Source organism: Leptodactylus fuscus, chromosome 11 (assembly GCF_031893055.1).
Source record: "Leptodactylus fuscus isolate aLepFus1 chromosome 11, aLepFus1.hap2, whole genome shotgun sequence".
Taxonomy (NCBI): domain Eukaryota; kingdom Metazoa; phylum Chordata; class Amphibia; order Anura; family Leptodactylidae; genus Leptodactylus; species Leptodactylus fuscus.
This window is the reverse complement of record NC_134275.1, coordinates 76752108-76764320: the sequence shown is the minus strand read 5'-3', so window position 1 is coordinate 76764320 and position 12213 is coordinate 76752108. Positions and strand designations below refer to the sequence as shown.

Below are 12213 nucleotides of genomic sequence, written 5' to 3'. Positions count from 1 at the left end.
GTACACAGTGACTGCACCAGCAGAATAGTGAGCGCAGCTCTGGAGTATAATACAGGATAAGTAATGTAATGTATGTACACAGTGACTGCACCAGCAGAATAGTGAGCGCAGCTCTGGAGTATAATACAGGATAAGTAATGTAATGTATGTACACAGTGACTGTACCAGCAGAATAGTGAGCGCAGCTCTGGAGTATAATACAGGATAAGTAATGTAATGTATGTACACAGTGACTGCACCAGCAGAATAGTGAGCGCAGCTCTGGAGTATAATACAGGTGTAACTCAGGATCAGTACAGGATAAGTAATGAACGTCTTCTAGCACATATATACATAAAACTTATGATGCTTTCATTCACCACAATGTCGAAGTCACTGCATCCCCCTCACTACAGCGATCATACAATCCTCCCATACCCAGATTAACTACAATCCACAGGAACGAGAAAAAACACATTTTCATTCTTTTATTTCCATTACTTAAAAAAATAGATGGAGATCAATCTCCAGAGACACCAAATCAAAGCTTCTGAAAGCCCAGAGAAAGTACTTGGATACAGAGTCAGAGCAGTGCAGGGCTGCAAGCACACAGCCTGCACTCTAGATGGCGCTGCCACTTTGCATGATGTTTAGACATTATGTCCTGGCAAAGCAATAGACTATTGGGCAGAGTTATATGGTGATGACATGGGGCAGACTCATCCCTAGCACACCTTCATACTACTGGCTCCCAATGTATTCCCTACTTATATACAAAGTGCGATATGAATGTCCCATCACCACTTCTCTCATTCCTTAGAGTCCACACTGGATTCATCACAAGTGCCATTGTCCTAGCTGCATAATATATCAATACAAGACAAACCCGATGGACTAAAGGAATTCCTGACTCCCGGAAGGAGCGGACTGACCTATTGTGTTACCACTATTCTACAGGTACAAAAACAAAGAAAAGAAGTCAGGAGCCAATAGAAAAACAACCTGGACGAGTCAGTGTCTATGGGGGAGGGGAGACTCATGATTACATTGCAGTTTGGTCCATTAACAAGTCCAACCTGAAAAAAGAAAAAAAAATTGAAATGAAGGTGAGTTGACCATGACACTGCAGCATCACTGTGACCAGGGAGGGCGAAGGACGTCTGAGGTCACATGACATCCTCTACAACACAGGAGACCATGTTGCCCCTCTGCTCACATAAGACTTGTATCTGGGTACAGGCTCCCGCTTCTTGGAATGACAGTTCTCCTACTCAAATTGTGCAATCAGAACCATCATGGCTACTCCTAGAAGGAGGCCAAATGTCTCCAAGATTGACTGCACTGGGCGAGAGTCCTTCAGGAGCTCAGGAATGACGGAGACTGTTGCAATGTAGATGAAACCTCCTGCAGTGAATGGAAGGATCCACAAGGTGGCAGCTTCACCGATTCCCTCTGCCAGAAGGGAGCAGGCAGTGCCGGCCAGAGCGCCAAGAGCTGTGCTGAGCTGTAGCATCATGGCCTACAAGAGAGAAAGACCATCAATACAGCCACCAGAAGATCTCAGCGCTCACCACTGTGCTACATGAAGGACATTATATATTCTCATATTATAGAGAGAATTACTCTGACATTCCCTTTAAATTAAGATACATGCTGTAAAGTAATTCTGCTTACAGAAATAAAAGGGTTAATACATTTGTCAAATAAAACAAAAGGTGAATGAAGAAAGGAGAAATTTAAATCCCATCAATATTCAGTGTGACCTTTGCCCTTTGGAGGCGGAGTCCTGGGAGTGATGATCCGGCCCCTGCAGATATAGCCCTGATATCATCATCCAGTCTGTCTGGGATGACATGAAGAGACAGACGGATTGGAGCAAGTAACATCCACAGAAGATCTGGGCTTAGTTCTCCAAGATGGCGGCGGGAACAACCTCCCTGCCGAGACCTGCCGAAAACTGTCTGCAAGTGTCAGGAAGAACTGATGGAGGGCAAAGGTCAGAGGTCACACCGAATATTGATGGAATTTACATTTTTCTTTTCCTTATTCCCTTAATTTTGTGGAAGGGGTTGTCCACCGAGCACTACTGAAAGGTAATGCCTGTTTGTATAATTAAAATGTTCCAATTATCTCAATTTTATTTCTTTTCCCCAAAATATGTATTTTCTGCATTAATGCCTCACAGTTTTCTAGATCTCTGCTTGCTTTCATTCATTCTGTTTACTCCGTGCGTGAAAATCGGTCCATGGTCATGTGATCTACAGTCCATGGTCATGTGATGGACACCGGTGCACAGCTCGTTATGGTCACAGCACAGTAACAAGACATCTGCCTGGTAACGAGCTGTGCACCTGTGTGTCCATCACATGACCATGGAATGATTTTTATTCACTGAATGAAAGTACAATGAGTAACAGCAAGCAGAGATTTAGAAAGTCACGAGGAACTGATGCAGAAGGTATATTGGAAAATTGTACTTTTCATTTTAAATACAATATTTGTCTCTTTCTATTGGTTTGAGAGTTGACGACCCTTTAATTGGCTTAACCCTTCTATTTCTGAAAGCATTCTTACCACTGCCTTTACACTTTCAGTTGACCCCGCCATTACATTATAAATCACTTTAATAGCTTATTCAAATTAACCCCACATATCACCTTGGACGTTCCCCAGGGCCTCTGAGCAATCCCCAAAGTCATACCTTTCATCCCACCCCTCCACTGCTTGTGCTCAGTCTACACTCCTCCTCAGATATTCTGCCGCCCAGATCCTTGCAATTCAAATCTCATACATGGACAGTTCGGCTCCATTCAGAGCAGTACTGCACATGTCCGAGCCCCATTTTGGTGTAGCTCCCTGGAGAGCTGAGTATACTGCCCTATTGTGTCACCAAGGTACCGAGACATGTTGGGAAATAGCAAAACGCAATGAAAACACATGTATACAATTTCTTTCCTGCAGTGGTTTTTGCTGCATTTCCACAACATGTGACCTTAGCGTAAAGAGGTCAAAGCTAAAAGTATTGATGAACTAGCCTAAGGACAGGTCACTAATAGTAGCTTATGTGGTAGGGCCCGCACCCAGGAGCTTCCCTGAGCAGCATGAAGCAGACTGTGCTGTTCTGTGTGTAGTGGCCAAACCAAGTTACTGCTCTTTAGGTCCCAGTAAAGTAAATGCAAGCCCATCTGTAATACCCGGTCTGGCCACTATACACAGAACAGCGCTGTCTGCTTCCTGTTACTGAGAACAGCTTGTAAGTGGGGGTGCTGGGTGTCGGACGCTCTCATACAATCTACTATTAGTGACCCATCCTTAAAGGGATCCTACCATTAAACTACCTTTTTTACTAATGAACACGTCGGAATAGCCTTAAGAAAGGCCATTTTTGGGTAGCCGCTCTTGCAATTCAATACAGGAGCCGGCTGGCGGCCATTTTGGGGTGGCCTCTCTATGCTCCTGTATCGAACTACAAGAGCAAGAGAAGCCAGAAGAGGCGGAGTTGCTGCAGAAGAAGGAGGCGGCGCAGGAAAGAGCTCTCAGGCAGCAATGGGGATGCGCTCATCGGCCTTTCAGCGCTGGGGCCCGCCCTCATTGCTGCAGAGAGCTCATTTGCATGCTGGTTAAAACCGGTATTTCTACGGAACGGCACGGCAGAGACCATGTCTAAAGGTAAAAGACGAATAGCCTTTCTTAAGGCTATTCCGACGTGGTAATTAGAAAAAAAAAAAAAAAAAAAAAAAAAAAAAAAAAGTAGTTTAATGGTAGAATCCCTTTAAGCTAGCTCATCAATACTTTCAGCCCAAGAAGCCCCCTTTATATAATGCAGAATTCTCCTTTAATGTTACACACCTTTTTCTTCGTGCAACCACTCTGCACCAGAATAGCGAAGTCTCCGATCTCATGGGGCACTTCATGGAGGAGGATGGTGATGGTGGTGACGATTCCAACATTGCTGCTAACCAGGAAAGAGGCGCCAATCGCTAAACCGTCCGTGAAGTTATGTGTGAAGTCAGCAGCGAGGTTCAGATACCCAGAAACAGTCATGTCTGCAGAGGGAGAGGAAGGAAATGGTTTAGGGAGAGATCACTAGAGGGAAACCCTGAGGCTCCTCCTATGGCATCACCTGTGTGTGGCTTCTCCTTTCCTGACTTGCTGCTCTTGGCACCGGCCTCCTTGCTCCTCTGCCTCACTCCTTCCTTCCCATCCGGTTTCTCGCTCTTTTCCTTTTCGGAGTTTGGTTTGGATTCTAAGAGGAATGTTACAATGAGAATGATCACGTTCTTCCTTCAGGACACACAGCGATATACAAGGACTGGAGGAACGTGATGTACCAGGACTGTGGCTGTGACCGTGGCTGTGTCCATGACCGGCCTCCCCCTTCAGATGTCGCACAAACTTCTCAACTACAAGGAAAGCGACGATTCCCGCCAGGACCCATAAACCGACAGACATCATGTGGCCGTGGCTGTGATCTAGACAAAGGGGGAAAAAAATAAAATAAATTTAAGTAACTGATCATGGTGGTCTGACCACTCAAAACCACAAGAATAGGGGTCCCATGTCCTCCATTTGAATGCAGAAGGGGTTAAGCAGGTGTCCTGCTGCTTCATTCACAATCTATAGGATTTCTGGTGACAAACGCTTTCATCACCAGTTGCCTACACTTGGAATGAAGTGGTAGACAAACATGAGCACTGCTGCTTCATACAAACAGGGGGAACAGCACCCATATTCTTATTGTTGTGGGGGTCCCAATGGTCAGACTGCCACGGATTAAGTTCTGCAGAAACAGTATTATTGTGAAACAAACACCATGAACCAGAAAGTCTAAATCTGTTATCCTCTGTCTGAATGAAGCAGCTGTCAGGCAAAGTGCACACCGCTCCATTCATTCCAATGAGAGTGCTGTAACTCAGTTATCCCTGGCGCCGCCCGACCCCAGCCCCACTCAGCCTGGCGCCGCCCGACCCCAGCCCCACTCAGCCTGGCGCCGCCCGACCCCAGCCCCACTCAGCCTGGCGCCGCCCGACCCCAGCCCCACTCAGCCTGGCGCCGCCCGACCCCAGCCCCACTCAGCCTGGCGCCGCCCGACCCCAGCCCCACTCAGCCTGGCGCCGCCCAACCCCAGCCCCACTCAGCCTGGCGCCGCCCAACCCCAGCCCCACTCAGCCTGGCGCCGCCCAACCCCAGCCCCACTCAGCCTGGCGCCGCCCGACCCCAGCCCCACTCAGCCTGGCGCCGCCCGACCCCAGCCCCACTCAGCCTGGCGCCGCCCGACCCCAGCCCCATCAGCAAAGGTTTGAGCAGCCCAACCCCCACTGTTCTGCAAGTTAGCTCCTGTCCCATGAATAACTTGTTTTATAAGAAAACCTCTCACCATGGGAGTGTCCATGTCCATGAGACTCTTCTTCAGGTTCGTGGTGGGAGTGCGGTTCTACAGAACAAAAACAATGGTCACAACAATGGTCTGAAACTAAAAGCTCTTTAGCCAAGGTGAGACTACAACTCCCAGCATGCCCTGCTAACCACAGCTAGAGAACCCCAGGCTGCATATTACTGCACGAAACAATGACAGCTTCATACCCAGTGCATGAGGGATAAGATGTAAGAAAGCATCTCCCAGCAGACCCCCTGAGGCAAAACTCAGCAGCAGCTTCAACAGGGACTGGTGCTGGCTGCTATTGGACTGCACAGGGATCAGGAACAGGATGAAGAAAGGAGCAGCCGAGATCAGCAACGTGGCACATAAAGCCTGCAAGACAGAAACATGAGAAAACTGAACAAACAAGATGTGAGAAGAGAACAGATGTCCGAGACCTGAAATACACAGCAAGATAAGAATACATGTCAGATCAGAGCAAATGTACACTAAGGTCAGATATATGTGTGGAGTCAAGGACCAGGAGAAACCTCACCCAGGTCATAATCCATATGTCCACCTTCACATAAGTAGTCATATAGGAAAATCATCTACACAACCAAATCACTGTGTACATACATTACATATCCTGTATTATACTCCAGAGCTGCGCTCACTATTCTGCTGGTGCAGTCACTGTGTACATACATTACATTACTTATCCTGTATTATACTCCAGAGCTGCGCTCACTATTCTGCTGGTGCAGTCACTGTGTACATACATTACATTACTTATCCTGTATTATACTCCAGAGCTGCGCTCACTATTCTGCTGGTGCAGTCACTGTGTACATACATTACTTATCCTGTATTATACTCCAGAGCTGCGCTCACTATTCTACAGACTTTGCAGCTGTTTGCTGTTCCATTGTTTGCAGGCTCATACTAATATACATAGGGCGGCTTTGCGGTCACATCTGGTTATGTGCATGGGATGATATCACGTCTTTCTCTGCAGGCTGTGGATCCAGGATGGAGAGATCAGTTTTTCTGGTTTTATGTAAATAATGCTGCGGCGGTGTGTACAGTCCTGTACAGTGACAGCTCCACCTTCTATCTACACGTGTACAAATCACTATTGGCACGACTACACTGCAGTGTCAGCAGGATTGGCAGTGTCTGATCAGTAATCAGTAGGAGCCTATGGAGTGTCCAGTCTAGGCCGCTCCCAATAAGATCCATCAGTTACATAAATGTCTGACACTTTGTTACAATGTATCAGGCTTTTTACCTGCACGGTCTGGAGTCTGTTAGGAATCAGAGTGAGGGGCATTTACTAATCAAGATGAGGCTGAATTTGGGTCAAACAGCACAAGCTGGTGCACGTGGAGCCCGATGTCAGGCTATGGACACCGCTGTGCCCAGGAACCTTCTAATCCATCTATATGCCAAGATGAAAGTCCTGCGAACCCAACGCTCAGCCATCAATGTCAGGGGAAAAAAAGATAAGACCCCAAAATAGTCAAAACAAGGGCCCACAGGAGCCATCGCTGTCCAACACAGGACGGACTGCTTTATGCAGGACCAGAAGAACATGTGTGAACAAGGAGAGGTTTGGATCTTACTTACATAGGTCCATAGTGTCACCGCATCCATCTTTTCCCTGGAGTCGTGAGGAGGTGGTGGTGGTGGGGCCTCCCTCTTGGCACGTTCCTCCTCCGCTCCCTGCGGCGCAGCATCTCCCATAGTCCAACGGCTCTTAAAGTCGGCAAAATCATCATGACCGTGACCATGATCAAGGTCTTCATGGCTGTGACCATGGTCATGGTGACCTTCATGGCTATGACCATGGTGACCGTGACTGTGGCCATGATGGTGATCTTCATGGCTATGACCATGGTGACCGTGACTGTGGCCATGATGGTGGCCTTCATGGCTATGACCATGGTGACCGTGACTGTGCCCATGATGGTGGCCGGCATGGCTGTGACCATGATCCTGAGCAAATGCTGCGACTATCAAGATGCAGAGAACGGCCAGAGCGGCAAATCTCCTCAGCCAGCGCGCCTCCATCTTATCTGCAAGACAAAACAGCCACACGACTAGTGAGGGCGCCATCCCCTAATACACTGCCGACTCTCCAGTCCAAAATGTCACCCACAGCACTGCATGAGCTGCAGCCCCCAGCCCCAATCTCTGGCAACAGCAGCTTCTCCCCCCTACTCACCGGCAGCCTCCTCTCCCCTCCCCCTCCTCACCATTACACCGGCAGCCTCCTCTCCCCTCCCCCTCCTCACCATTACACCGGCAGCCTCCTCTCCCCTCCCCCTCCTCACCATTACACCGGCAGCCTCCTCTCCCCTCCTCACCATTACACCGGCAGCCTCCTCTCCCCTCCCCCTCCTCACCATTACACCGGCAGCCTCCTCTCCCCTCCCCCTCCTCACCATTACACCGGCAGCCTCCTCTCCCCTCCTCACCATTACACCGGCAGCCTCCTCTCCCCTCCTCACCATTACACCGGCAGCCTCCTCTCCCCTCCCCCTCCTCACCATTACACCGGCAGCCTCCTCTCCCCTCCTCACCATTACACCGGCAGCCTCCTCTCCCCTCCCCCTCCTCACCATTACACCGGCAGCCTCCTCTCCCTCCTCACCATTACACCGGCAGCCTCCTCTCCCCTCCCCCTCCTCACCATTACACCGGCAGCCTCCTCTCCCCCCTCCTCACCATTACACCGGCAGCCTCCTCTCCCCCCTCCTCACCTCCGGTCTCCGCTTTCTATGGACCGGCACGGCTCAGACGTGGCACAATACAATGCTAGTTCAAACCTCGCGAGAGAGAGAAAGGGCGGAAGCGAATATAAGACCTGACAGGGAGACAGCTGCCAGTACTTACGGGCCGCGGGGTGGGACAAACTAGTGCGGATGTCGCCACCTGGAGACACTATGGATGAATTATACATTCTGTTGTGTCCATTGAGGGATTAACCAATTATTTAGCTGCAATCAGTGTTTAGTTTATGCTGGGACTTGTAGTATTATCTGGGCTCTCACCTAGCATACCATATACTTCTATCCATTATATATTGTTATCACTTCTAGACTTGTTTGGTAAGTTTCAGAAAAAAAATGAAACTTGAATGTCAAGATTTCTTCATATAAATATGTCGTGTGTGCTGAACCTTCACCGCCAGAAGTCCTGTGCTACACGTGACCACTGAGGCCAATGGGTGACCTGAGCGGTGACTGGAAAGGACCCGATGACATCACTCACATATGTCACCAGGACCGCTCCTGTGACCACTGACGCCAATGGGTGACCTGAGCGGTGACTGAAAAGGACCCGATGACATCAGTCACATACATCACCAGGACCGCTCCTGTGACCACTGAGGACTATCAGTGACTGAAAAGGACTCGGAGACATCACTCATATACGTCACCAGGACCGCTCATTGGCCTCCCAGTGATATACTGCCCTGTAGTGATTATAATAATGGTCAAGATCAGCGGTCCCCAACCTTTTTTCCACCAGGGACCAGTTTCAGCAAGACAATTTTTCTATGGCCCGGTGGGGGCGGGAAGGGGTGTGGTTGGGGTGGGGTTAAGCATGGGGGTTAAAAAAAACAACAAAAAAAACGGTTTAGCCGCGGAGACCACAAAATACTCACAGGCGGACACTTTGCAAACTTATTCAAATGAATGGGTTTAAAAAGTGACTGCCGGTTTCTGTCTCCCGTCCAGTTTCTCGGGCAGAAGGCGGAGACCGGGCGCAGGTGTGAACCCGCCCTCATGCCACTGGGTCCATACTTTTATCCTCAGTTGTGAATAAATAGTCTGGTTATGTGCATTACAGCTTAGTAACTCCATGGGCCTCATAGTAATAGCAGTTACCCCATCATGTCCCTCACATTAACCCCGTCATGTCCCTCACATTAACCCCGTCATGTCCCTCACATTAACCCCGTCATGTCCCTCACATTAACCCCGTCATGTCCCTCACATTAACCCCGTCATGTCCCTCACATTAACCCTGTCATGTCCCTCACATTAACCCCATCATGTCCCTCACATTAACCCCGTCATGTCCTCACATTAACCCCGTCATGTCCCTCACATTAACCCCATCATGTCCCTCACATTAACCCCGTCATGTCCCTCACATTAACCCCGTCATGTCCCTCACATTAACCCCGTCATGTCCCTCACATTAACCCCGTCATGTCCCTCACATTAACCCCGTCATGCCCCTCACATTAACCCCGTCATGTCCCTCACATTAACCCCGTCATGTCCCTCACATTAACCCCATCATGTCCCTCACATTAACCCCGTCATGTCCCTCACATTAACCCCGTCATGTCCCTCACATTAACCCCTGTGTGCTTTACATAAGAGTTACTGATAAGTGAGACATATGGAGGTAATAATTATCTTCATCATTGAGGTCCTTTATTAGTATCTCCATATGTCTCACATATTAGTAACCATTATGTGAAGCACACAGGGGTTAATATGAGGGACATGATGGGATTAATTGCTATTAATGTGAAGCACATGGAGGTACTAAAACTAGATTAATAACCCCAAATTCCTTACATTAATAGAAGTAGCCCCCCTCCCCTCCCCCCAGTAGGTACCTGGCGGTTTTTCTCTTTCACTTTGCTCTACGTTGCTCTTCTCCTCCTGGGGGAGACTTTGCAGGAGCTGAGCTGTAGCAGCAGCAAGGCTTCACACGGCCCTGCACCCATTGCTGAGCTGGAGCCTGGAGGAGGCGGGGGGCTATAACCTCTCATACAGGGGCTCACAGAGCCTTCCCCGGAGTCTGCTTGCACGGCCACTGCACAGCTAGAAGTAACTACAAAGCCCAGTGGTCGCTGCCCAGCAATTGCCCGGTTTGTCCCCCCCTAATGCCAGCCCTGCAGACCGATGCAACATGCCCCGCAGCCCGGTACTGGTCTGCGGACTGGTGGTTGGGGACCCCTGGTCTAGATAATATAGTAAATTTTCCCCAGCACGTCTCCAGCCTTCTGATGAACAAGCAGAGCACAGTCATGAAAACTGCAGCTAAATACAATGCTGTGGTCAGATCTCGTATTCCCTGGATCTATATTCAGAGTGGCGTAGGATATACCAGTCTTAATAATTCTGCCCTATTATTCCTTAGCACAGATGGACTATAAGAGCAGAGCAAGTGCCATTACTGTCTAAAGAAAACAGAAAGGCAAGACTTGTGGGGAAAAGCGCTTATATTGTATCACTGAGCAATGGAGAAGCCTAGTGTCAGGAGTATCAGGGCTGACGCTGTGACTTTGGGGTTTGGGTGCCGAGCTGAGAAGCCTGTGTATGTCAGAGATTCTCTTCTCAGGTCCAGTCACCACCTGATGAGCTCTGTGTAGGTTTCTTGTCTCCTCACTCACCAGTCTGCAATTATTTCCTGTGGGTTATGAGACCAGTTTCTCCTTTATCCTGTTTTCAGTTTGGTTTCCTGGTATTTTGACCTCTGGGCTTTCCCTTCTGACTCTGTCCTGATACGACCTCTGCACCGACTCCCTGGCCTGATTCTGGATACGATTTCTCTTCTGATTTTGCCCTGACACGCTCTCCTGGATTTTCTGACTTTGGCTGGTTATTGGATTCTGTTTTTCTCCATACTGGTTACTACCTGGAGCTTATTCCCCACATTGTCCTCCTGATTCTGTTTAACTCAGTAACTTATTGTAGTTTCTGGTTGGTTTTCAGTTACTAGTGGATTTATTTTCTGTATGGTTCCTGGTGGTAACAAGTCAGACTCCCAGATTCAGCAAAGTCCCACTGTCCTTGCAGTCAGCGCTGGTGAAGGCATCTAGGGCTCTTTCTCTGGCTCTCACCAATGTACTGAGTTTCTGCATTTTGCTGACAGTTGCTTGTGTACTTGACCATAACAGAATTGCAGGCCTATAATCACCATTTATCATTATGGAACATATTCAGATTCTGGTGGATCAGATGCAAGGAATTACACAACCGGTTCAAGATTTACCAGAGGGGGTTGAACAGCAAAGGGTAACCCAGTCTCATGTCTCTGTAGCGTCCTCTGTCCCAATTGAACCAAAGATTCATCTACCAGACAGATTTTCTGGAGATAGAAAAATCTTTGCTATCTTCAGTGAAAACTGCAAGTTTATATTTTTGTTGCGACCTCGTTCAGTTAGTGAGCGGCAATGAGTTGGGATCATCAGAGGGTCTGCAGAGAGACCCTCAGGCTTGGGCCTTCTCACTAAAAGCATTATTATTATTATTTATTTATATAGCACCATTAATCCCATGGTGCTTTAAATTTGGGGGATACATACAGTACACAAAATATACAGGTAGATATAATACTGACAGTGATCGGCTGGCACAGTGGGGTAGAGGGCCCTGCCCGCGAGGGCTTACAGTCTATGAGGGAAAGGAGGGTAGAGACAGAAGGAGACGGGGAGACTGTACAGATGGCAGTGCGGTGCAGTGGCGTAACTACCACTATAGCAGCAGAGGCAGCTGCCACAGGGCCCGGGACATTAGGAGCCCGGTGACAGCTGCTACTGCTGCTATCATTATTCTCGGAGGTCTTTTCGGACCCCCGAGTATAATGATCAGGGCCCCCTGTTGGTGGAATACTTTCCACCAACAGGGGGCCCCGAAGCTGCAGCAATGGCTGACACACAGGAGCTGCAGGTCTGGCTCCTCTCTCCCCCTCCCTTTCTCTGCCTGTCCTCTGCCCACCAATGAGAGGGCTGAGGAGAGCCCAGGAGGCGGGGCTTATCCCTGCTGGAGGCGGGGCTTATCCCTGCCGAGCTCCCGTCCTGCAAGAGAAGAAGAGGAAGAAGAAGAAGCTGCTCCAGGAAAATG

At 48.9% G+C, this 12213-nt stretch overlaps 1 protein-coding gene across 5 annotated transcripts; it reads right to left on the bottom strand.

The window, feature by feature from the left end:
* Window positions 1-455: 455 nt before the first annotated feature.
* Window positions 456-8182, bottom strand: SLC39A7 (solute carrier family 39 member 7). Of its 5 annotated transcripts, none has more exons than XM_075260813.1 (8): window positions 8104-8182; window positions 6968-7416; window positions 5563-5731; window positions 5357-5413; window positions 4311-4451; window positions 4103-4225; window positions 3829-4025; window positions 456-1498 (listed from the first exon to the last, which is right to left on the bottom strand). In XM_075260813.1, exons 2-8 carry the CDS (start codon window positions 7409-7411, stop codon window positions 1247-1249), a joined length of 1383 nt encoding a protein of 460 aa, XP_075116914.1. In that variant the 5' UTR covers window positions 7412-7416; window positions 8104-8182; the 3' UTR covers window positions 456-1246. The 5 variants fall into 5 exon arrangements, with proteins under 5 accessions (XP_075116914.1, XP_075116919.1, XP_075116915.1 ...); XM_075260818.1 differs by having other exon boundaries at window positions 4317-4451; XM_075260814.1 differs by lacking the exon at window positions 8104-8182 and adding an exon at window positions 8069-8086.
* Window positions 8183-12213: the final 4031 nt, after the last annotated feature.

Excerpts from the sequence above, each read along its gene's own strand:
- SLC39A7 (XM_075260813.1), bottom strand. The coding sequence starts at position 7,411 with ATGGAGGCGCGCTGGCTGAGGAGATTTGCCGCTCTGGCCGTTCTCTGC. Across the intron at positions 5,732-6,967 it reads CGGTGACACTATGGACCTAT|GCTTTATGTGCCACGTTGCT; the intron begins GTAAGTAAGATC and ends TCTGTCTTGCAG. Across the intron at positions 5,414-5,562 it reads TCTTATCCCTCATGCACTGG|AACCGCACTCCCACCACGAA; the intron begins GTATGAAGCTGT and ends TTTGTTCTGTAG.